Source organism: Phyllobates terribilis, unplaced genomic scaffold (genome assembly GCF_046119375.1).
Source record: "Phyllobates terribilis strain yellow unplaced genomic scaffold, ASM4611937v1 Scaffold_2__4_contigs__length_985480577, whole genome shotgun sequence".
NCBI lineage: Eukaryota > Metazoa > Chordata > Amphibia > Anura > Dendrobatidae > Phyllobates > Phyllobates terribilis.
Window position 1 is genome coordinate 950,862,433 of NW_027362762.1, and position 26,989 is coordinate 950,889,421.

The window sequence follows — 26,989 nt, forward strand, 5'->3', positions numbered from 1 at the left end:
TGGTTTGCCCTGTACTTACAATCATGTACTGACTAAACTCCATGTACCGAATAGAAATCAGTTGTGATTGGCTGCAGTGGTTCCGAGACTGCAACAGCATGTCATCAGAGAAACATCCGATAACTCACTCTTTCAGCAACCTGACATTTTAGAAATCTGTAATTTTGCTGTTACTCTAAAACGCTTCTTTTTCCCCCTCCAGAACAAAAAATAAAAACCGAATAAACTGCTACGTGTGAATAAGTCCTTAGCGCGTACCTAATCGAGACATATCTTCTCAAGATAATATACATGATTTATGAAATATCTCTTACCATTCGCTGAGATGTGAATGTGTTTTTCAACTCCAGTTATTGTTGCACCATCACTTTCCTGCAAGGATCCCACATTAAAGACGTTGGAAAAAGAGAAAAACAAACCCTAATTTAGGTAAAATGCTCCAAAATAAAGAAAAAGGTATAAACTAATTTTACCCTAAAAGCTGGATCTCCAGCTTCATAGAGCATCAACACTAAACCAAATATGTTACATCAACCCACCAATGTTACAGCTTTTACAGTAAAGAAGCCTTTTATGACCATAGGAAAGTGAACCTTTTTATCTGCCAACAAAGGGAATATCATTGTGATGACCTCAGTTTAAAAGGTTGTTCACAGTATGTCATGTGTTTGCTGTATATATAAATGCAATTTTGCCCCGCCATCCACGCTTTGTAGCTAAAAACAACTTTTATTACTTTTTTCCAAGCCTCATAACTTTTTTTGGATGTACACGAGTTGAACAAACAGCGGCATGCTTACGGTTCCTCCAAAAACCCCAGTAGATGCATATCATGACACTTCGGTGCTCAGTACTGGAAGCGACGAGTGCACACCGTACAGATGTATCTGTGATTGGCTGCAGCGGTTAGATGACCAGAATAACACATCAGAAAAAAAAAATTTGATAATGCATTCAAGTCACCTGACCGCTGCTGCCAATCGCAGGCTTCAATGAACCTAAAACCTTTGGACGAAGCAGTCCTCCCTTCCAGAACCGACACCGTCCACTGGGGCGGCCTGTGTGGATCAGTCTCATTTTTTTTTAGTACATCCCTCAAAAGATCAATCAGGTTGAGATCAGGGAAATTTGGAGGCTCGTGTACCTTAAACTAATTTTGAAAAACGGTTTGCAGTGTGGCAGCGCACATTGTCCTGCTGAAAGAAGCCACTGCCTTAACGTGGTGCAATGGGTCTGAGCAATGTTTAAAGTCACGTCCACGTGAAGAACGTGAAAAACCCAAAGCTTCTCAGCAGGATATCACCAGAGTGATAAAACACCAGATAGAACTCTTTCGAGTTATATGCCCATGTGAGCGAGCCCTTACACTAACAATTGCTCATCTTTCCCGTTTCCAAAACATCAACTTCAAGAAGTGAATGTACACTTGCTGCCTGATATATCCCATCCCTTGACATGCTCCATTATCACAGCACAGTCAATATTATTCACTTCACCGCTCAGATGTCTTTATGATGCGGCTGACCAATGGACACTTTTGCTGGAGAAGTTTAGTAGAAACCTTCATTACAAAGTTTATAAACTGATGAAAGGATCATGGGAGCCCGAGGATTTGCCGAAAACCTCATCGTCATCTACCTGATGATCCAGTGGAACCCTTTGAATTTTTTCTGGATGATCCTGACCATAAATAGGGCTGGGACACGTCTCTAGGGGATTTCTCCTGCTCGATTCATCTATAGGAAAATATATCAGTGATTGGATTCATTGTTTAGATACGAAAATCAGATGAGGAGTGAATATACAGTAGGATATCAGCAAACCTCTCTTGTGTTCCTCACTCAGCCAAGGTCTATCCTTCCCCGGTGATGTGAGAGATAGGCGATCCTTTATTTTCACATCCTCGTACAGATCTTTGTGTCCTTCTAAATACTCCCACTTTTCCATGGAGAAATAGATGGTGACGTCCTGATACCTTATAGAAACCTGACACATACACACAACAAAAGTCATTAGCGGACCCCTCCCTCTTGGCATTGTTATACATTGTCCCGGCGCTTCCGGCAGCGCTCACCTCTCCGGTGATCTTGTTAGTAAGTTCTATAATCTTCTGCTCATGTATCAGAGATGGATGTGGTGACTCGGTGATGTCGCTCTGGGTCTTGCTCATCCATCCTGACATGTAGGGAGACGACTTTTTCACTACTGTGTAATCCTGTGTACGGCGAGACGTTGATCACTACATATATAGTCTAATAAATCCTTCACTGTTGACGTCATTGACCTTGTTTTATTAAGAAGTCACATGGATCTCTCACCTCTCCAGTTATCCAGTAAATTATCTCTAGGGTGACATTTAATATCCTTGCAGCCATGTGGTTTCTGTCTTTTTCCATGCTCGGTGGGTCATTAACAAACGGACCATTAAACTTTCAAAGGGAATATTTTACCTACGAGGTCTTAAAATAAAAATAAATCACATTTGGAAGAACGTCTTACACGGAATTATAAAGGTTCTCATTTTGCGGACATCTACGTCTCTCGTATTCCTCCTAACCAATTCCCCTAAGACAGGGGTTGGGAACCTCAAGCCCGAGGGCCTTGATGACCTTTTCTCTGGCCCCCGGAAAGATTCCTGGGGACCACAGTGCTTGGACCGGCTGCTGTATTTTGAAGGCCACTGGCCCATTAATTTCTTCTTGCACGAAAGCGTTCAATATTGAGCGATAAGGATCGTGCAATGAAAGATTACGTCCTGACACCAGTGCCAGCGTCAGGACGCACTTTGTGGGAGAAATTAGGGCACAATTTGTACGGCCCCCAGAGGATGGAATAAATATCCAAAAGGCCCCCGGAGGATGGGATAAATATCCAAACGGCCCCCGGAGGATGGAATAAATATCCAAATGGCCACCTCATATCGCTCACCCCTGTCCTAAGACATTAACAAAGAGTATCCCTTTGCAATTCTGATTTGTCCTGCAGGTCTACTATTAAAACTCTACTATTTTTTTTTTACAAACAAGTATTATAAAGGAGTTTTAATAATTTAGTATCAATTGGCTTTTACAGGCTCTGTTTCCCTGCACTCTCCACTTTGATGTCGTCTGTTATCATAAATAAGCCGAGAGGAGCTCAGAAAAAGACAGATAAAAGAGTTACAAACTCTCCTGTCAGTCAGAAAAGACGAATTCTCAGCTAACTCATTCTGCAGGCAGCAATAGACAGTGCAACACAGAAACTATGAAGGGCAAATGTTTAGCTGTACTTTGAGGCTCAAGAAAGGTCAGATATGGCTGAAACGTTGCCTTGTCTTATCATTATTGTGATTTTAACATTATGTAATAAAGATGTTACTTTTTAAGGATTATCCTCTGGTGCCCCAGGATTCTTGGATATTCTATTGTCAGGACTAAAGTGTCACAATAGGCGACAAGAAGAACCGCAGAGCCTCCAGCTGATCTCATGGTAAGCGAGCCCTCTGATACACAATCCCACAAAGTAATTCTAGGCGATCCCACTGCTAGGTGATGTCTCGCCCATAGGTACTCATCTAGGTAGCCCCCCACCGGATACCCATTGTGTGATAGATGGACCTCCTCATATCACTGCCCCTGCCGCATATCGCTGCCTCTGCCTCAAATCGCTGCCCCTGCCTAATATCGCCGCCCCTGCCTCATATCGATGCCTCATATGGCTGCCCTTTGTCTTATATCGCCGCCCCTGCCTTATATCGCTGCCTTATATCGCCGCCCTTGCCTTATATCGCTGCCTTATATCACCACCCCTGCCATATATCGCCGCCCCTGCCTCATATTGCTGCCTCATAGTGCCGCCCCTGCCTTATATCGCTGCCCCTGCCTCATATCGCCGCCCCTGCCTTATATCGCTGACTTATATCGCCGCCCCTGCCTCATATTGCTACCTCATATCGCCGCCCCTGCCTTATATCGATGCCTCATATCGCTGCCCCTGCTGCATATCGCCGCCGCTGCCTCATATCGCCGCCCCTGCCTTATATTGCTGCCTTATATCTCCGCCCCTGCCTCAAATCGCCGCCCCTGCCTCATATCGCTGCCTTATATCGCCGCCACATATCGCCGCCCCTGCCTCATATCACTGCCCCTGCCGCATATCGCCGCCGGTGCCTCATATCGATGCCTCATATTGCTGCCCCTGCCTTATATCGATGCCTCATATCGCTGCCCCTGCCGCATATCGCCGCCGCTGCCTCATATCGCCACCCCTGCCGCATATCGCTGCCTCATATCGCCGCCCCTGCCTTATATCGCCGCCCCTGCCTTATATCACTGCCTCATAGCGCCGCCCGTGCCTTATATCGCTGCCTTATATCGCCACCCCTGCCTTATATCGCTGCCTCATAGCGCCGCCCCTGCCTTATATCGCTGCCTCAAATCGCAGCCCCTGCCTTATATCGCTGCCTTATATCGCCGCCCCTGCCTCATATCGCCGCCCCTGCCTTATATCGATGCCTCATATCGCCGCCCCTGCCTGATATCGCTGCCTCGTATCCCGCCCCTGCCTCATATTGCTGCCTCATATCGCCGCCCCTGCCTTATATCGCTGCCTCATATTGCTGCCTCATATCGCCGCCCCTGCCTCAAATTGCAGCCTCATATTGCCGCCCCTGCCTCATATCGCCGCCCCTGCCTCATATCGCCGCCCCTGCCTTATATCGCTGCCCTATATCGCCGCCTTATATCGCCGCCCCTGTCTCATATTGCTGCCTCATATCGCCGCCCCTGCCTTATATTGCCGCCCCTGCCTTATATCGCTGCCTCATATCGCCGCCCCTGCCTCATATTGCTGCCTTATATCGCTGACCCTGCCTTATATCGTTGCCTCATATCGCCGCCCCTGCCTTATATTGCCGCCCCTGCCTTATATCGCTTGCCTTGTATCGACGCCCCTGCCTTATATCGCCGCCTCTGCCTTATATCGCTTGCCTTACATCGCTGCCCCTGCCTTATATCGCTGCCTCATATCGCTGCCCCTGCCTCTTATCGCCACCCCTGCCTTATATTGCCGCCCCTGCCTCATATCGCCGCCCCTGCCTTATAGCGCTGCATTATATCGCTTTCCTTATATCGCCGCCTTTGCCTTATATCGATTACCTTATATCGCTGCCCCTGCCTCATATCGCCGCCCCTGCCTCATATCGCCGCCTCTGCCTTACATCGCTGCCCCTGCCTTATATTGCCGCCCCTGCTTTATAGCGCTGCATTATATCGCTTTCCTCATATTGCCGCCTTTGCCTTATATCGATTACCTTATATCGCTGCCCCTGCCTCATATCGCCGCCCCTTCTATATATCGCCGCCTCTGCCTTACATCGCTGCCCCTGCCTTATATCGCTACCTTATATCGCCGCCTCTGCCTTACATGGCTGCCTCATATCGCTGCCCCTGCCTCATATCGCTGCCTTATACGGCTGCCCCTGCTTCATATCGCCGCCCCTGCCTTATAACGCTGCATTATATCGCTTTCCTCATATCGCCGCCCCTGCTTTATATCGCTGCCTTATATTGCCGCCCCTGCCTTATAGCGCTGCATTATATCGCTTTCCTCATATCGCCGCCTTTGCCTTATATCGATTACCTTATATCGCTGCCCCTGCCTCATATCGCCGCCCCTTCTATATATCGCCGCCTCATATCGCCGCCTCTGCCTTATATCGCTGCCTCAAATCGCTGCCTTATATCACCGTCTCTGCCTTATATCGTCGCCCCTGCCTTATATCACTGCCTTATATCACCACCCCTGCCTTATATCGCCGCCCCTGCCTCATATCGCTGCCTCATATCACCGCCCCTGCCTTATATCACCACCCCTGCCTTATATCGCTGCCTCATATCACCGCCCCTGCCTTATATCACCACCCCTGCCTTATATCGCCGCCCCTGCCTCATATCGCTGCCTCATATCACCGCCCCTGCCTTATATCACCACCCCTGCCTTATATCACCGCCCCTGCCTTATATCACCACCCCTGCCTCATATCACCGCCCCTGCCTTATATCACCGCCCCTGCCTTATATCACCGCCCCTGCCTTATATCACCACCCCTGCCTTATATCACCGCCCCTGCCTTATATCACCGCCCCTGCCTTATATCACCGCCCCTGCCTTATATCACCGCCCCTGCCTTATATCAGCACCCCTGCCTTATATCACCGCCCCTGCCTTATATCACCACCCCTGCCTTATATCACCACCCCTGCCTTATATCACCACCCCTGCCTTATATCGCTACCCCTGCCTTATATCGACGCCTCACTTACAGTTGTTGCTTGATTCCTCACAGGACAGAAAGAAGAGCCTCAGTGACCTCCCCTTATGCTGTGGGCCGCTGAGACCCTGCCTGCAGGTGTCTACTCTCACAGCGCCTCCTCCAGGCGACCACTGTCTCTGCACCTCCTGTCCTCTTGTTCCCGCCTACTGGCGGACAACACGACGTCCTATTGGACGCCCGCCGTGGCCACGCCTACCGGTACTTCACGCTACTGACGTGCGCCGGCGGGAAGTGGGACTCGCGAGACGTGCTGCCTAGCAACAGAGAAGCCGCGCGCGCTGAGGAGAAGAGACGTCCGCCGAGCCGTGCTCCGAGCTCACTCTGCACAAACGAGAGACGGTACACACACAAGTGCTGGGTGTAACCACGTCCTTCCCAAAAATAAGATATAAATGCAGAAGATAACGTTAGAGGTCCAGATTTTTCAAGTGCAGGTGCTGAGGTCGGATTTGGCCTTTCTTTATGTACACTGTGCATCCGCACCCCCTATATACTCACTCCAGGCTTCAGATACTTTGAGGGTCAAAGTCGAAATCTTTAACCCTTTCCTGCTCCCGAATCTCTCAGCTGTGAAAGGAAAGATGGACGTGTCCTGTACAGCGCACTGCCACAATTATTATTGTACGCAAATCCATTTCCTAATGTCCTTGCCTCACCCGATCCTTTATATACGACCACACAGAAATACCCCCCTAGTGATGCCCAGTGAGGGCTCACACAGTACGGTGCCCCCATAGTCGTCCTCCCTCATCATAGTATGATGCCCCCACAGTCGTCCTCCCTCATCATAGTATGATGCCCCCACAGTCATCCTCCCTCATCATAGTATGATGCCCCCACATGTCCCCCCTCCACATAGTATGATGCCCCCACAGTCATCCTCCTTCATCATAGTATGATGCCCCCACAGTAATCCTCCCTCATCATAGTATGATGCCCCCACAGTCTTCCCCTCCTCCACATAGTATGATGCCCCCACAGTCGTCCTCCTTCATCATAGTATGATGCCCCCACAGTCGTCCTCCCTCATCATAGTATGATGCCCCCACAGTCGTCTTCCCTCATCATAGTATGATGCCCCCCCACATTCTTCCCCCTCCACATAGTATGATGCCCCCACAGTCGTCCTCTCTCATCATAGTGTTAGGATCATTCAGCCATGGAGGGTCCTTGTTGGAGTCGGGGTATCCCCGTAACAAGAAATACACAGACACGTAGTGTATAATCAAGTTCTGGGAAGCCCCTGAGCGCGTCTGCCTCTATAGGTGCTGTCCCTTTATTTATACTAATAATCATAGTTTTTTGTCACACATGCGCAGTAAAATGCCTTTGTTTCACAAGCTGTGAAGTGATGATTCATAACAGTGGAATGTTGATAAGAAAGTTTCATAAGCAGAAAAGTGATAATTCATAGCAGTAGAAGGTTGCTGAGACAGCTAAAAACAAGTTACAATCTAATTTCTGGGCGTCAGTCCAAATGTCCAGATAAGGGAAGAATAACTTCATCTGTGTGTTACATCGTAGTCTTGGGTGAAGTATAACTCCTATCATCCTCTCAGTCCCCCCTTTGATTCTTCCTTATGGACTTTTGGTAGAAGACCTGGTCCGGGAGTTCTTTTCTTTCATATTCTTGAATCCGTGTTACAAAGCTTATTTATGCATATTATAATAATTTTTAATCCTATTTTAAACACTACATATATGACTACTATAATTAGCACAATCTGTAATATACCTTGCAGAATTCCAGCCACCCAACCTCCAATACCCTTAAACCAGTTCTTTGGGTTGAGAAAGGAGAAGGTGTCTGACCACCAGCTATCTTTATTTTGGTCATTGTGTCTGTCATATTCATCCCGTAATCGTTGTATATCTGCCAGCTTGAACCTCATACTCATTGTACTGTTTGGATCTATGTAATGACAACAGGTTGGACCAATAATTTGACACATTCCTCCCTGGGCCGCAGTTAGGTAGTCTTAACACTACAGTATGTTGATTAGTAACAATTATAAGTTGATTTTGGACAGCTATACTAGTATTAAGTATATCCATAATATCCCATATCTGATCATCTAGATAGTCGGTGGCCTGAACTAATTTATCCCACATCTGCATCAACATTGGATACACAAAGAAAGTGCTGAATATTTTATTAGGAATTCCCATTTGGACCACATGTGGCCTACCTGAAGGTCTAGGCGAGTTGTCGGCTGCTCTTTTGTATAGTGTGTGTTTAGGTACTGCTTGCATATCTACCTGCTGATTCTGAACTATAAATGTGGCCGATGTTAAGCGTCCTAGAGTACATGCACCTTTTATTCCTACTGGGAGCCATTTGTATGCTCCATTTCCACAAATCCAGAAGGTTCCTTCAGGCAGATCCCATATTGCAGAGTGTTGGAGCACCAACCTATGTACCAAATCTAAAAATTTAGATACATTCTGAAGTATACACCAAGGGGGTTTTTGACCTAATGGACTACAGTATCCTGCATCTGGATTTTCACAAGTCGGTGTACCTGGGTCATATGCACTTGACTCATTACATAATATATTACCTGGTATCTTTGAACATGTATCATTGTTTCCATCGGGGAATAATTGTGAATATTTCCAACCATTATTGTGTATGTATTTTTCTACTATATCAGGTTTAAAAGGTTGAGAAGAAGATACTGTGCTACTAAAACTGAGTTGTATATTTTCTGTAGGAATTAACCCTAAGTCTGTTAGTCCCGTCTTATTTCTAGGAACCCATACACCTCCTTTAAACGCTAAATATTGTAAGTTGTTTATTTTTCCGGTCATATTACCTTGCCACCAGGGAAATCCCACCCACCCCACAACTGGGATGGCAACAGTGGTGTTCCATAATCTAGAATTAACGGTTTGGTTATTTGCTAATTTGTCTGAGCAATTAGTCCATGTAAACACTTCCTCAGGGGTCATGGGTACGGCCAGGAAGGGTATGCTCGTGGCTGATATTGGAGAATGCGTACAAATCCAACAGTCTGCTATTTTCTGTCCGCCATCGAGCAGCCCGTTTACCAATGTCTCATGATGTTTTATAAATTTATTATCTGTAGGTTTTGGGGAACTTAGTTTATCCCACAGGTCTCCCTGATCTATCGTTATAGCTAACACAAGTACAATCACCACTATTTCTTTTTGCAATGGCTTGCATGTACCCATGCTGATTTTCCTTCCAATTTTACTGCAGTTGGAGTTGTCAATAACACCTGATATGGACCCTCAAATCTGGGTTCTAGCGTTCTTCTGTTATGTCTTTTTACGTAAACTTCGTCTCCTGGTTGCAGCTTGTGCGTTCCCTCAATGGAATCTGGATCTGGAATGGAAGAGAACACTAAAGAGTGTATTTTAGACACATGCTTACATAAATTTTGTACATAAGCAGTTAAGCTTTCAGTTTCTAACATTAAAGTCTGTGGGAAATACAATCCTGTATTGGCAACTCTACCAAACAATATTTCATGGGGGGTGAGTTTGCTCTTTCCCTGGGGGGTCTTTCTGACTGAATACAATGCTATTGGGAGACACTCAGTCCATGGTTTCTGTGTTTCTGCCATGGCTTTCTGTATTTTTAACTTAAGTGTTCCATTCATTCTCTCAACCTTACCAGAACTCTGTGGGTGGTAAGGGGTGTGTAGTTCACTTTTTATACACAACATTTTCATTACATTCTGAAAGATCTCTCCAGTAAAATGTGTACCTCTATCTGACTCGATCACTTCTGGGATACCATAACGGGGTACCAGTTCATGTGCTATTTTTACTGCAGTGACTTTAGCCGTGGCTGTATGAACTGGATAAGCCTCTGGCCACCCCGAAAACATGTCCACACATACCAGTACATACTCATAGTGTCCATGCTTAGGCATCTGGATGTAATCGATCTGAAGTCTCTGGAACGGATATAGTGGTCTTACATGGTGCTTCTGGGGGGTCTTAACAGTCTGTCCTGGATTGTGGGCTAAACAGATTTCACAAGAACCACATTTTGCTCGAGCTACCTGGCCGAACCCTGGGGCTAACCACTTCTGTCTGACCCTCTGTATCATACCGTTTGCAGACACATGTGTAGGTCCGTGGGCTTCACTGACCACAACAGGGTACCACGCTCGGGGGAGACAAAGCTCATCTCCTTTTCTCCATAGTCCTTCTTTTTCTTCTGCCCCCTGTTTCTGCCACTCTTCTTTTTCTTCTCTACTCACCTGCTGGTGGGCTTCTTTGAGCCGTGTAATTAAGTCAAATTCTGATACTGCACTAATAGTGTGGTCAGTTGTCAGAGGTTTTACTGCAGCTCGCTTAGCAGCCTTGTCGGCTCGGTCATTACCCCTAGCTATCTCGGTGTCGAGTCTTACATGTGCAGGTACTTTTATTACTGCTACTTGTTTGGTTGAGGCAGCTGATTCTAGGATTTGTCTAATCATTTGTCCATGTTTTACTGGTTGACCTGAAGCTGTCATGTAACCTCTAGCTCTCCATATACATCCAAAATCATGTACAATACCATATGCATATCTAGAATCAGTAAAAATATTAGCGGTTTTTTCTTTTGCTAACTGTAATGCTCGTATTAGAGCTAATAGTTCAGCTTCCTGGGCTGAACAGCTGGCCTGCATTGGCTCAGCTTCAATAACATCATGATCTGATACAATGGCATAACCTGTGTGAAAGTTACCAGTTTCATCTGCATACCTACTACCATCTATATACATATGTAGGTCTGGATTGTCAAGAGGGGTGTCCTGTACATTAGGTAGCCCTTGTGTTTCTTGTTCTATACACTGTAAGCAATCATGTATTATATTGTCTTGTTCGTGGTATTGTAAAAAATTTTCATCTTCGTCTTCCTGACCTCCTTCCACTCCCCCCTTTGTCTCTAGTGGTAACAGAGTGGCTAAATTTAGAGACAATATGCGGCGAAAAGTGAGGTTTGGTGGCATTAGTAAGGAGCATTGTAATCTAAGATGTCTAGCCATTGAAATGTGTTTTGGCAATACCTGATTCAGTATGCCATGTACATCATGTGTAGTTTGTACTATTAAGGCATGGTCTAGTACTATTTCTGAGGCTTTTTCTACCAAAAGAGAGACAGCTGCTACTACTCTGACACATGATGGTGCAGCTTTGGTAACATTATCTAATTGAGCAGAATAGTATGCGACAGGTCTTTGTTTATTTTCATGTTTCTGTGTTAGTACTCCTGTAGCATGATTAGACATTTCCGCAGCCATTAATTGGAATGGTTTGGCGTAGTCTGGGATTCCCAAGGCCGGGGCTGACATGAGACCTTTCTTGAGGTCTTGAAAGGCTATGAGCGCTGATTCAGTTAACTGAAAAGGCTCGATTTTTAAACAATCATATAGAGGTTGCATAAGCTGACTAGCATGTATAACCCATTGTCTGCAGTGTGATACTATTCCCAAAAATGCTCTTAATGTTTTGTAGTTCTTGGGAGGAACAAGATCTCTAATGATTTTTAGTCTGTCGGCGGTGAGGTGCCGAATACCTTGTGAAATGCAGTGTCCTAGAAATACTACCGTAGTCATACAAAGTTGTACTTTTTTCTTGTTAACTTTACAGCCCATGTCTGCTAGAAATATTAACAATCTTATTGTGTTGCTGTTTGCGGACTCTTGAGCAGGGGCACATAACAATAGGTCATCAACATATTGAAGAATTACAACCTCATCCGTAGGTTTGAAATTTTGAAGAACTGATCTCATAGCTTCTGAGTACAAGGTAGGTGAATGTATCATACCCTGTGGTAATCTTGTCCATGCTAATTGTCTATTCTTAAATGTAAATGCAAACAGTTTGTAACAGTCTGGGTGTAATGGTACTGAAAAAAATGCATTTGATAAGTCTATGACAGAAAATACTCGTGCTGTTGCTGGGATCTGTGATAGCAACGTGTGTGGATTTGGCACAACAGGAGTAATAGGTTCCAAAATTTTATTTATCTCTCTTAAATCATGTACCATCCGGTATCTAGCAGCTGACCCCTCAGTAGATTTCTTTTTTACGGGGTACAACGGTGTATTGGCTGGTGACTTTACTTCTATCAGTACTCCAGTTTTTAGATAATCTTTTATCTGTTCTCCTATGGCGTGTTCTTGTTGGGCACTAATAGGATACTGTCTCAATTGGGGTAGTGTCACACCTGGAACAGGAGTGACTTTTACTGGAGCTATTGGCATTAGTCCTACATCGGTGTCATGTTGTGCCCATAATTTTTCTGGTACCTCAGAAAGATCTAAAATAATTTGGGTAGGGGCAGGATCTTTCTCATCCTCTAAGGCTTGGACTTTTACAATGTTTTCTAGAGACTCTTGGTCATCAGGCACCAAAATTTGGACTCTACCATCCTCCAAAAATTGGATATTCATTTCTGTCTGCTTTAATAGGTCTGTACCTAGAAGACAAGTAGGTGCCCCTTTGACAAAAAGAAATTTAGATAAAAATATTTTAGATCCTATCTTTGTTTCAAGGGGAATACTATATGGGAGTGGCCTGATTCCTCCATCATACCCTTCGGTATAGGTTACATCATCTGATAAACAATCAGCATTTGGTAAGGCGTCTTCATTGAGGACGGAGGAAGTTGCTCCGGTATCTATTAGAAAAGGGCATTGTTTTCCTGCTACTTTTACCTGAATTATTGGGCGCCTTCCAGTCAAAGTGGTTTGCATCACGTCTAGTCACTCGCTTGCTGCAGGAGCAGAAGCCTGTACTGTCTTTTCTTGTGATTCTCTTGGGACATAGGTACCATCTTCTATATCCCTGGCTTTTTTCCTGCATTCTCTAATCCAATGTCCTGGTTTCTTACAGTAGTGACATGGATTAGTTTTCTTATCCAAGTTCCCTTTGTCATAGGTCTGATTTGATCTGTTGTTTTTATTGACCAGACTATTATTTGCTGCTACTCTGACGGGTTTGGATGCTGCCTCACGCATATCCATTTCTATCCCTAATAGTTTTTGTCTGACTATCTGGGGATCATCTAAGGTTCTCCAATCAGGAGTTGCAGCCTTGAACTTTTCCCTAAGTTTTGGGTTAAGATTCTCTATAAAAGTTTTTGTCATCAGTCGAATGACTCCTTCATTGGTAAGGTCCATTCCCTCGTCTCTGTAACTGTTTTCTACCGCTAAGTAGTATTCATCTACAGGCTGTCCTGACTTCTGGGAGACAGTTCCTGAAGTCCCTCTCATTCGTTGTTTAGTTCTCATAAACTCCATAAGTCTGATCATAAAATTCTGTCCTGACAGTGCGGTATTTGGATCCTCACCATCTACTGGTTGAGGTCTATGAGGTTCTATAACTGTCATCAATTCCTGATACAACCCTGGTGTCATTTTCATTCTACATAATTCTGTCCCATCTGACCATGTTCCATTATGGGTGTGTATTATCTGCTGTATGTACGTAGCAAATCTTAGTGGGCATTGTATTGGATCTGGTGCATTCTGAAGTAGGGACATTCCCTCAGCGGGGGTCCATGGAAAATATTGTCTAGTCTGATGGTATCTAGTTACTCTACGCGGTGGATTGCCACCATCTTCTTCTCTGTATGGTCGACTGAGGATACGCACTGGTGCCAACATATCATGTGGTCGTGGTGCTCCACATCCTGCACATGTGTCTCTCCAGTCTGGATTCTGGAGTCCACAGTTTGTACATGTCCATCCACCCGGACCCCGAAAATCAGGATACAGTGTGGGTTCTGACCTGGGCTGATATGGTGGTGCCAATGGGTTCATTTGTTTACTGTTTTCTGTTTGTACAATGGGACCCTGTCTGACTGGAGTTCTCCATAATCCATTGTCTTTATTAAAAGTCCAATGGTCTGTCTCTGCTGTTTTTGATAGTTCGACCATGGCCTCTACTTGTTCCTGCCATCCTTTGTCTCTTATCACTCCTGCTTTTCTAACCCGAATGTCCTCCCATAGTTTCCTGTTAAACCTGTCATGCCTTGCTACCTGAAAAGTTTTGCAAACTTTCCCTAAATTCTTAGTTGCTTCTACACCACACCTTTCTTTCACGATTGTATAGACATCTTGTTCATCATTTGTGGTCTTAGTCTGTTTGTTGCCCATTTTTCCTGACTATTCCTACCTTAGGAGGCTTTTTGGGTTAGATAAAATATATTCTATATTTTACCTTTCCTCGTTACCTATTCTGTCCTAAGGAGCCAGTATCTGAAACGGTTTCTCTGGACCGTTTTGTCTGAAGTGTAGAGTAATTCTAACACATATATATATGGCAACAAGGGCAAGACCAACAATACATAAAATGAACCATACAGTCTCCATTATATATCGTGTCCCTGGAGTATTATCATTACTTCCATGGGCTCATTCTGTCAATCTCTTATCCGTCAAAAAGGAGGACAAAGGTTCGGGAGTTAAGCGTGAGCGAAGGTTTCCCCGAAAGGACACAACCTTATGACTCAGTTAGGCAATCTCCGTAATACTTATGTCATCTACCTTAGTGCGGCTTATGAGGCTATTCCCGACATCCACATCTCTTTCATACCATCCGTTTCATAACCTTCTCTGACCTCTCCTTCGGCAGATCCTACAGTATATACATGAATGACCCGAGCTATAGGTATCCTTCTCTACTAGTTCCTCAATCCCAACACAAGATATGCATGAAATTTACGGACTATCGCAGAGCAGATGTAAGAGAACTAACAGTGTCTCTTACCTGGCCAGGTTTGTCATCTGCTGTTCCGATGTCCCAGTCTCAGCGGTTACTCGTGCCGGTCGATGAACTTGAAGGAATACGCAGACCTCGGGTCCCTGTTCGGGCGCCAGGAATTGTTAGGATCATTCAGCCATGGAGGGTCCTTGTTGGAGTCGGGGTATCCCCGTAACAAGAAATACACAGACACGTAGTGTATAATCAAGTTCTGGGAAGCCCCTGAGCGCGTCTGCCTCTATAGGTGCTGTCCCTTTATTTATACTAATAATCATAGTTTTTTGTCACACATGCGCAGTAAAATGCCTTTGTTTCACAAGCAGTGAAGTGATGATTCATAACAGTGGAATGTTGATAAGAAAGTTTCATAAGCAGAAAAGTGATAATTCATAGCAGTAGAAGGTTGCTGAGACAGCTAAAAACAAGTTACAATCTAATTTCTGGGCGTCAGTCCAAATGTCCAGATAAGGGAAGAATAACTTCATCTGTGTGTTACATCGTAGTCTTGGGTGAAGTATAACTCCTATCATCCTCTCAATAGTATGATGCCCCCACAGCCATCCTCCCTCATCATAGTATGATGCCCCCACAGTCGTCCTCCCTCATCATAGTATGATGCCCCCACAGTCGTCCTCCCTCATCATAGTATGATGCCCCCACAGTCGTCCTCCCTCATCATAGTATGATGCCCCCACAGTCGTCCTCCCTCATCATAGTATGATGCCCCCACAGTCTTCCCCCCCTCCACATAGTATGATGCCCCCACAGTCTTCCCCCCCTCCACATAGTATGATGCCCCCACAGTCGTCCTCCCTCATCATAGTATGATGCCCCCACAGTCGTCTTCCCTCATCAGAGTATGATGCCCCCACAGTCTCCCCCCCTCCACATAGTATGATGCCCCCACAGATGTCCCCCCTCCACATAGTATGATTCCCCCACAGTCTTCCCGCCTCCACACTATATGATGCCCCCACAGTCATCCCCCCTTCATAGTATGATGCCCCCACAGTTGTCCCCCTCCGCACAATATTATGCCCCCACAGTCGTCCCCCCTCCAAACAATTTGATGCCCCCACAGTTCCCCCTTCACACTATGATGTCCCCATAGTCGTACCCCTTCACAGTATGATGCCCACACAGTCCCACCCACACTGTATGATGGCCCCACATTATAATGCCCCCCACAGTTCCCCCACGCAACATAAGACTCCCATAGCCCCTTTCACACACAAGGATTCCCCCCACACAGTATAATGCTCCCATAGTGCCCTCCACACAGTGATGCCACCTCAATGCTCCACTAACTGTGTGATGCCCCATAGCTCCCCCACACAGTATGAGGGCTCCCCCACAGTATGATGCCCCATAGGATATAGTGCCTCTACAGTATCATGCTCCCACAGCCCACTACCCAGTATAAGTCTCCAAGGCCCCCAAGACACAGTATAATGCCCCATAGTCCCTCCCACACTGAATAATGACCCCACAATACCCCCCACACAGTATAATGACTCCACAATACTCCCCACACAGTATGATGCCCACATAGTCCCTGCCACACTGAATAATGACTCCACAATACTCCCCACACAGTATGATGCCTCCAGAGCCCCCCACACAGTATGATGCCCACATAGTTCCTCCCACACAGTATAATGACCCATGCAGTTCCCTCCTCCCCCTACAAACAATATGATTCTCCCACAGTATGAGTTCCCAAAATTGTCCCCCGCGCAAGTATCCCACTGTGTGTCCGAGCTGCTCTCTGCTGCCCAGTCACGTGACTTGAAGGTCCTTGCAGGTCCTTTAGTCTGTATTAAGATGGAATGATGGAGCAGGCATTTGGCAACGCTCTACTCCACCATTATTTTCACCCATATCTTTAACCTGAGAAAACAGATACAGCTGAAATCGGGACATATCCCGACCTCCTGGGACAGCAGGACCCTCCCTAAATTCAGGACTGCCCCCCTGGATCTGGGAGAGTTGGGATATTTGCTCATGTCACTTTAAGACACCACACCCTGTTAGCAGCAAGAGTGTGTCAGGATGCCAGACACAATAAGTCTTCTGGAAGCACTTAATTTGAGAGGACTTGGCTGCTCCAGAGATAATTGCCAATTAATTTGATAGTCCGAGGTCTCCCTCTTGCTAAGAAGCTCTTGGACATTTCTCGGGAGTTGGCCAATGTAATTATATAACGATGGATACACAGATTACTACGTACATGCCAACTGTACAAAATATTCTGAGGATCTCACAATTTTTTGGAAATAGCCCAAGCATATCTATTGTGTCCTGAGCTGAATAGGGGTAGGGTTTGCACCACGCCTGCCCATGAATTTGCTTATTCGCAGGTGGGACAAAACTTTGCTTGAATTGCAAGCACCATTATGGGTACAGTGGCGCTTGAAAGTTTCCCACATTTCTGTATAAACTGGGCTTAAAATTTATATCAGATTTTGACACGAGTTCTAAAAGTAGATAAAGAACCAAATCAAACAAACGAGTAAAAAAAATTACAGTTTGTCAATTTTTGAATGAGGAAAATGATACAGTATCACATGTCTGTGAGAAGCAAAAGTATGTGAACCTTTTTCAGTGTATGGTGTGACCCACCTGTGCAGCATACATTTTGTGACTTCTTAAAGCTTTTTATGCCAGAATTCTAACGTAAAAGCTGTGATGAATTTGGGTATTTTTAACTTTAATCTTCTTAAACCATGTTTTTGGTTAATGTCTTGCTGCATGAACTATGTTTTTCTGAGAATCGGCTTCTGAACAGATGTTCTGACCTTTTCCTTAAGAATTTGCTGGTATAATTCAGAATTAATTGTTCCTTCCGTGAAGATGACCTAGTTCAGGTCCAGACGCAGCAAAACAGGCCAAAATCTTGATGCTACCACCACCGTGTTGCACAGATGGTAGATTTTTATGCTGTAATGTAGTATTTTTCTCTCTCCAAACATAACATTTCTCATTTATACCAAAAATCTCTTATTTTGTTCTAATCTGTACACAAGACATTGTTCCATTGACGTTAAGGCTTGTCTAGGTGATTTTTAGCAAACTGGAGACAGGCAGCAATGTTCTTTTTTTGAGAGCAGTGACTTTTCTCTTGCATTTCTGCAATGCACTCCATTGCTGTTCAGTGTCCTACTGATGGTGGATGTGAGAGGCCTTCAGTTGCTTAGAAGTTACCTTGGGTTCCTTTTTGACCTCTCAAAACTATTATAAGCCTTGCTCTTGAAGTAATCTTTGTTGGTTGACCACTCTTAGGGAGGGTAATAATGGTCTTAAATTTCCTCCACTTGTACACAGTCTGTCTGACTGAAGATTGGTGGAGTCCAAACGCTATAGCAGGGATCCCCAACCTGTGGATCGCGGGCCCCTACTCTGTGGCTTGCGACTAGCTGTTTCCTCGGCTCATTAGTGCAGTGTAAACCTGACAGCCAGGAGCAGGATAAAGTGCAGGAGGAGGAGCCATGAAGAGGTTAAGGCTGCCTCCTCCTCCTTGCTGTTGTCAAGCCCATGATTTGTCTGTGCACTGACACACAGCATTGCAGCCGAGTGAGTGGAGAGCACAGATTATCATTTAGAAAGCTGTCTCCACTGCTTATCTAAAGCCCCCGTCTCACATGGCGAGATCGCTGCTGAGTCACGGTTTTGGTGACGCAACAGCGACCTCACCAGCGATGTCGCTATGTGTGACACTTTGCAACGATCAGGCCCCTGCTGTGAGGTCGCTGATCGCTGCAAAGTGTCCTGGACCATTTTTTGGTCTTTGCCTTCCCGCTGGTCAGCACACATCGCTGTGTGTGACCAGCAGGACCAGCGATCAGGCTGGTAACCATGATAAACAGCGGGTTACTAGGGGCACACGCGCTCCTAGTAACCCGCTGTTTATCATGGTTACCAGCCTGCTTCTATTCAGCTTCTAATGCAGCTGAATAGCAGTCAGGGCTTTGGTCCTTTTCAGCCCTTATTTACACATACGTCATTAGACACATGGTAAGGTTTTAATATTACAGGTTTGGACTGTCCCGAATAGGGTCATCATGGGAGGGGGGGGACTGGCTTTTACATTTTTTTTATCAAAATTTTGTTAACCAAGTCCCCTATATTATTTTCAGGCAGTATTGCTTTTTATTTATTTAAAGCAGGGTATTTGCTTATTTTGTTTTTGTCTGTTTAGTGGCCAGTGTGAACATGCGCCTACATGTTGCACGCACACCAATTTATATTCCAGTTCATATCTTTAGGTTTTGTTTTTTTTTGAAGTATGTGCAAATAAGGGTGTGCCCTCCCTTTTCCTTGAGCTGGACATTACTGGACATTACATTCATGTAGTTTCCCATACCTGGGTGTCCACTAGCCGGGTCTCAGTCCTTCTCAGCTCTTATCCCCATGTGCGTCACTTGACAAATGGTAAGGTTTTAATACTAGAGGTTAGGAACTTCCCGAATAGGGTCACCGTGACGTGGTGGTATGGCTTTTACATTTTTTTGATCAAAATTATGTTAAGTAAGCACTCAATATTATTTTTATGCAGTATTGCTGTTTATTTAATTACTGCAGGGTATTTGCTTATTATGTTTTTATCTTGTTTTTTTTTTTTTTCAAACCTCAATAACTACAATAACCATATAACCACCAGTGATAACCAGTTATGTTATTTTTTTGAAATATGACTTCTATAATTTCTTCGCACAGATTGTGGCTCGCGACCATTTCTCAGAGCAAAATGTGGCTCTCGAGGTAAAAAAAAAGGTTGGGGACCACTGCTCTACAGAGATAGTTTTGTAATCTTTTCCAGCGTGATTAGCAACAACTCTTCTACGGTCATCAGAAGTCTCCTTTGTTCGTGTCATGATTCATGTCTGCAAAGGTGTTGTGAAGATCAGATTTTGCTGGTTCCATGTTCTTTAAATAAAACTGATTCCCTCCCACACCGGATTGTCATTGTCAATTGTCATCCCATTGTTTGAAAACATCAGACTCTTAATTTCACCTTCATTATCAGCTAATCCTAAAGGTTCACATATTTTTGCCATTCACAGACGTGATATTGGATAATTTTCCTCAATAAAAAAAAAAGGAAAAAGTCTAATATTTTTTGACTCATTTGTTTCATTTGGCTCTTACCTACTTTTAGGGCTTCTGTGAAAATGTGATATAATTTTAGATCACTACTTTGGGACAGAAAAATGGGGGGGGGGTGCCGAAGTGACAATGGTGGCTTACAATGGATAACGACCGTGTTGAGTATTTTCGATATATGCACATACAAAGTTGGGGTTGATAGGATAATACAGAGAGTAAAACATCCTAACAATAAGAACCCAAGGACGGTTCATATAGGGTGAATTTTTAATGACTTAAAGAGTGTTTCGTATGTTGGTGCTATATCAAAGGCAGGACACGAGGGTCGAATCTCAAAATTAAAACACTAGCCCATTACGACATATAACTAGAACTAGTCATATGGTTATTGTACAAGTTAATGCAAATAATACAGTCAAAATTGAGCTTCAGATTCAGTCCTTGGAGTGTCAGTAAAAAAATCCCCCTTGCCTCACATTGCAGAATATCCTGATCCCAGTTGCCCCCTCTTGATATTACCCCCATTTTATCAATGCCCATGAATTTCAGTGAGACACTTTCCTCCCCATATTTTGAGCTAACGTCTTGCCAGTGGGGTGACCCTTTTGTGTTCAATGTCACCAATATGGTCAGTAATTCGTCTCCTATGTATAATACTTCCAGCCTCTCATGGTCTCTCTGGGAGAGGCTTGGAAAAAGGAGAGACGTCTTCCAGAGTGAAAGAAGAGCCATAATATTTCCTAAATGGCTCATATACTCGCCACTTCTGATTCTTGCGCTTTTGTTCTGGATGGCACAGCCCAATGCCAGGATGTTGCCTACAGCAGTGCTTGTGAACAGGGGGAAGTCAAAAGGCGAGCAGTTTGAGGTCTATATAGGAGTAATAAAGTGTCTGTAAAGAGGGAGAGGTCTAGTTTGGGCTCTATAGACAGGGGAGTACTTGTCTTTATACATGGTCATCAGACCAGGGTATTGTGCACTAAAAGACATTTTTAACTCTGAAGGGTCTCTAAGTTAACATCATTATTGTGTCATTAACGTGTGAGGGACACAAACGGGACATCATTATTATGAGGGGGCATCCTAACTGGGAGGGGCTGGTACAAGGATGCAGGATTATTCCATGTCTAACCCATAATCATGAACGAACTTGGTAATACCCACCAAGCCTAATCATTACACCACTTCACCCTCCTGTATAAGAAGCTCAAAATCACTTTGATAGCAAAGCTAAACCTTCGTACTCGTGACAAATTCTCTGGCTTTCTGCTATTCTAAACATTTAGCACAATTTAATGTAATGAAAGGTAAAGTGTGCAGTTTAGTCATCGTCTTAGCCTGGCACGAGCAAGGACCTGCAAGAAAGGAAGAGGAAGATTCTCTTAGCTTCAAAATTGGAAAATTTCTTGAATCATGCCTCCTCATCCTTTGTGACTTTTTTGTCCTCTGCTTCTCAGCACTCGGACCCCCACTGTGTAACATTACGGGGTCTCCACCAGGGCTGTGGAGTCGGTAAGCCAAACCTCCGACTCCTCAATTTCCATGACATCGACTCCGATCTCCCTCATACACGGCTCATGTTTAAGTGAACAATTTACTGTAGCACAGATTCATCTCAGCTAAAAGTCTAGACCCTTAGATCAGGAATAGGACAGACATTTATAGGACATTTCATAACTTTCCCAAATTCTTATGAAAAAAATATTCCCCACAAACTGCATTGAATTACTGTACCCAATTTATTATATATTTTAGGAGTCGGAGATGGTCCATTTTATTCCGACTCCACCAAAATGGGCTCCGACTCCGACTCCACAGCCCTGGTCTCCACTTCTCAGTAATATCATTCAGAGGTGATGCGGGAAGAAGATTCAGGTGGAAGAAATGTCATGAACGGACTTGTTACAATGGTTTCGTCCTAGTTCAGTACCATAACGCCATGGCCCCATGTTTTGATGTCATTGCTCTTGCCATGACTTTGATTGTCTATATTTGCTCACATTTTAGCCAACTAGGTAGATGGGGAACAGATCATACTGCAGTTCTGCTCATCTGTACTAGGAAGGCTGAGAAGGACAACTCAACGGACCAATTTTTGTAGTAAGGACTGACCTCAGAAGGGAAATCCATTTGATAAAATTGTTGGCTACTTGAGAAAAATCAGACGTCTTGGTTAAAATTTGCGAACAATCAAGACACAAAAAATCAAGAAGTATCAGTTTATTTTAATATATTTTCCTTTCCGATCGTCTACCAAGTGAAATGTTGACTGGCACATGTTGGCTTGGAGCATCTTTGGCCTATTGCAGCATGGCACAAGACTCGCAGTGTACCGGAGATAGGATTTAGTGATACATTGTGGACAGAATTATCAGGCAGAGAGGATTTTCACCATCTCATCATTTTTTATGCAGATTTTCCAGCTCCAAACGGTATAAACGTGAATGCTTATTAGATGAAGCTGATCAGGTGATGTGTATTTGTATGACGAGGGAGGGTGAGGCCTAAGGATACAACCCACTTTATCAAGGTGTGCAGAATTATTAGGCATCTTGTTTTCCTCGGGCAAAATTGGGCAAGAAAGGCATTTAATTGGCTTTGAAAGGTCACAAATTGTTACAAGTCGTACAGAGGAATGCAGCTCCTGAAATTGCTCAGGTCATGTGGCGATCACTGAACCAGCAAAAGTTTTATTGCAAGTAGTCAACAGGGTCGCAAAAAACGCAGATTAACTGCCAAAGATGTGAGAGGGATCAAACATGAAGCGACCAGGAGCCATTATCCTCCAGTTCTGTCATATTCCAGACCTGCAGCCTCCCTGTAGGCCAGAAGTACAAAGGTGTTCAGTGCTCAGAGACACGGCCGAGGTGAGGAGGCTGAGCCCGACCACCACTGAGCAAGACACAGAAGTACAAGGTGTCCAGTGCTCAGAGACACGGCCGAGGTGAGGAGGCTGAGCCCGACCACCACTGAGCAAGACACAGAAGTACAAGGTGTCCAGTGCTCAGAGACACGGCCGAGGTGAGGAGGCTGAGCCCGACCACCACTGAGCAAGACAGAAGTAAAAGGTGTTCAGAGCTCGACCACCACTCAGCAAGACACAGAAGGGAAAACAACAAGGCTGGACAAAGAAATATCTGACACAGATTGTTCACAGGTTTTATGGACTGATGATTTGACAGTAGATAGATGGGCCGTGGTTGGATCAGTATCGGGCACAGACCTCCACTTCCACTGAGACACCAGCGAGGAGGTTGGCACTGCTGTGTGCTGGGATTATTAAAGATCAGCTCGTTGGACTTTTTTGGGTTAAAAATGGACTCAATATCAACTCCTAAACCTACTGTCGGTGTTTAACTCCTTTACCCCCGAGGGTGGTTTGCACGTTAATGACCAGGCCAATTTTTACAATTCTGACCACTGTCACTTTATGAGGTAATTACTCTGGAACGCTTCAACGGATCTCACTGATTCTGAGAATGTTTTTTCGTGACATATTGTACTTCATGATTGTGGTAAAATTTCTTCGATATCACTTGCGTTTATTTGTGAAAAAAACGGAAATTTGGCGAAAATTTAGCAATTTTCAAAATTTGAATTTTTATGCCCTTAAATCAGAGAGATATGTCACACAAAATAGTTAAAATAACATTTTCCAAATGTCTACTTTACATCAGCACAATTTTGGAACCAAAATTTATTTTTTTATTAGGGAGCTATAAGGGTTAAAAGATGACCAGCGATTTCTCATTTTTCCAGCAAAGTTTACAAAACCATTTTTTTAGGGACCACATCACATTTGAAGTCACCTTGAAGGGTCTTTTGACAGAAAATACCAAAAAGTGACACCATTCTAAAAACTGGACCCCTCAAGGTGCTCAACACCACATTCAAGAACTTTATTAACCCTTCAGGTGCTTCACAGGAATTTTTGGAATGTGGAAGAAAAAAATGAACATTTAACTTTTTTCACAAAAATGTTACTTTAGACCCAATTTTTTTTTATTTTTGCAGTGGTAACAGGAAAAAATGGACCCCAAAATTTGTTGTGCAATTTCCCCTGAGCACGCACATACCCCATATGTGGGGAAAAAACACTGTTTGGGCGCACAGCAAGGTTCGGAAGGGAAGGAGCGCCATTTGACTTTTTGAATGTAAAATTTGCTTGAATACTTAGCGGATGTGCCCTTGATGTGCCTAAACAGTGGAAAAACCCCACAAGTGGCACCATTTTGGAAACTAGACCCCTCAGGGAACTTATCTAGATGTGTGATGAGCACCCTGAACCCCCAAGTGCTTTACAGAAGTTTATAACATGGAGCCGTGAAAATAAAAAAATCTAACTTTTTCCACAAAAATGTTTTAGCCCCATTTTTTTTTATTTTCATAAGGGTGAGAGGAGAAAATGGACCCCAAAAACTTTTGTGCAATTTCTCCTGAGTACGCCAATACCCCATATGTTGGGAAAATACAGTGTTTGGGCGCACGGCAGAGTTCAGAAGGGAAGGAGCACTATGTGACTTTTTGAACGCAAAATTGGCTGGAATTGAGAGCGGACGCCATGTCGCGTTTGGAGAGCTCCTGATGTGCCTAAATAGTGGAAACCCATCAGAAGTGACCCCATTTTGGAAACTACACCCCTCAACGATTTTATCAAGGAGTATAGTGAACATTTTGAACCCAGAGGTACGACACAGAATTTGATAACATTAGGTCATCATATTGAATAAGTTGTCATTAGTCTTGAGCGCAAGTGCTCGCTACTTGAGTTTGCATCAGGTGCTCGGGTATGCACCAAGTATCAAGGGTGCTCAAGTGACATGCTCGAGTCCCTGCTTGCATGTTTCATGGTTATTAGACACCCAAAAAAACATGCGGGGATCGCTCGTGCATGGCAGGCAATCCCCACAAGTTTTTTTTTGGCCACAAAGCATGTGGGGCAGAGACGTGAGCATCCGCAATACTCACGGCATACCCAAGCACCCGATGCAAACTCAAGTAGCGAGCACTTGCGCTCAACGCTAGTCGCCATATCAACTTTTTTTTTTTTTACTTTTGAAAAAAATCCCTAGCCCAACCCTAATCCTAGCCCAACCCTAATCCTAGCCCAACCCTAACCCTAGCCCAACCCTAACCTAACCCTACCCTAACCTAGCCCAAACCTAACCCTACCCAAGCCCAACCCTAACACAACCCTAACCCTAGCACAACCCTAACCCTAGAGTTTATTTTTTACGCCGTTCCTAGTGCGGTATAAGTGATTAGACGACTTTATTCTTCGGGTCGGTGCGATGACAGCGATACCAGAATCATATCTTTTTTTATGATTGACAGCTGTCACACACTAAAAGACGCATTTTTTTGCAAAATCTAGTTTTTGCATCGCCATATTTTGAGAGCTATAATTTTTCCATATTTTGGCCAACAGAGTCATGTGACGGCTTGTTTTTTGCGGGATGAGTTGACGTTTTTATTGGTGCCATTTTCAGGCTCTTGACATTTTTTGATCGCTTTCTATTCCGATTTTTGGGAGGCAGAAGAAACAAAAACCAACAATTCAGGAATTGTTTTTATGTTGTTTTTTTTTTATGCTGTTCTGCGTGTGGTAAAATTGATAATGCAGCGTTATTCTTCGGGTCAGTATTTTTACAGCGGTACCACATTTATATCGTTTTTCTATGTTTTGGCCCTTTTACACAATAAAAGCTATTTTATAGAAAAAAATATTTTTTTGCATCGCTTTATTCTGAGAGCTATAACTTTATTTTTCGGTTGATGGAGCTGTATGGTGGCTTGTTTTTTGCGGGACAAGATGACGTTTTCAGCAGTACCATTTTTATTTACATTCGTCATTTTGATCGCGTGTTATTCCATTTTTTGTTTGGTGATATGATGATAAAGCATTGTTTTTTATTTCTTTTTTTTACCGTGTTCACTAAAGGGGTTAACTAGTGGGAGAGTTTTATAGTTCAGGTCGTTCCGGACGCGGCGATACCAAATATGTGTACTTTTATTGTTTTTTTTTTTCATAATATTTATTGATGGGTACATTATATTTTTGGTGGATTCTTTTTTTTATTTTTTATATATTTTTACAATTTTTTTTTTTCCACTTTCTGACCCTTTTTTTTTACTTTTATTCTTTGTCCCACTGTGGGACTTTCACTTTTTTTTTTTCTGATAGCATGTATAGCACAGGAATGCAGCACCATCCCTGTGCTATACAGGCTGTCAGTGCCGCAGATGCAGAAGATATTTTGGTCATGCACTGCGCATGACCAAAATATCTTCCTGCTATCTGGTGACCCGGATGTTGTCATGACGACATCGGGTCGTCATGGCAACATCCAGGAAGCCGCGGCAGACAGCGCTGGAGGCCGGGAGAGGAGGTGAGTATTGCGATCACCTCCCCTTGTCACCGCAATGCTGCGATCGACTTCAATCGCAGCATTGAGGGGGTTAATGTGCCGGGAGTGGTGCGGGACCGCTCCCTGCACATAGCACCGGGTGTCAGCTGTGACTGTCAGCTGACACCCGGCGGCAATTGCACCGCTTGTGTGCGGGCGCGATCGCCATATGACCTAATAATACGTCATTGGTCAAATCGGCCCAGGTCACCATGAAATACTATTAGGTCATACGTCAGAAAGGGGTTAAAAGACACTTTCATCCAGCAGTGGAGCAGGAAAAAATCTGCATCTTTCAAGAAAACCATCACAGCATAGAAGTCTCCACTGCTCGGGGCCAGGAAAGGCCTTAAAGATAAAGAATAATAACCCGGCCTTGTCCTCACTGGACCTAAACCTTAGTGAGAACTTGTGACCCTTCTTACACAGGAGA

The 26,989-nt window shown here is 44.3% G+C and overlaps 1 protein-coding gene across 1 annotated transcript in view; it reads right to left on the minus strand.

Moving 5' to 3' along the window:
* Window positions 1–26,989, minus strand: part of LOC141248409 (uncharacterized) — a 105,937-nt gene that overhangs the window by 53,661 nt on the left and 25,287 nt on the right. Inside the window, exons 5-9 of the mRNA XM_073669356.1 lie at window positions 2,319–2,432; window positions 2,075–2,215; window positions 1,824–1,986; window positions 1,639–1,736; window positions 315–372 (exon numbers count right to left, since the gene is read on the minus strand). Of these exons, the coding sequence (XP_073525457.1) occupies window positions 315–372; window positions 1,639–1,736; window positions 1,824–1,986; window positions 2,075–2,215; window positions 2,319–2,432 (574 nt within the window). The remainder of the gene's footprint in view (window positions 1–314; window positions 373–1,638; window positions 1,737–1,823; window positions 1,987–2,074; window positions 2,216–2,318; window positions 2,433–26,989) is intronic.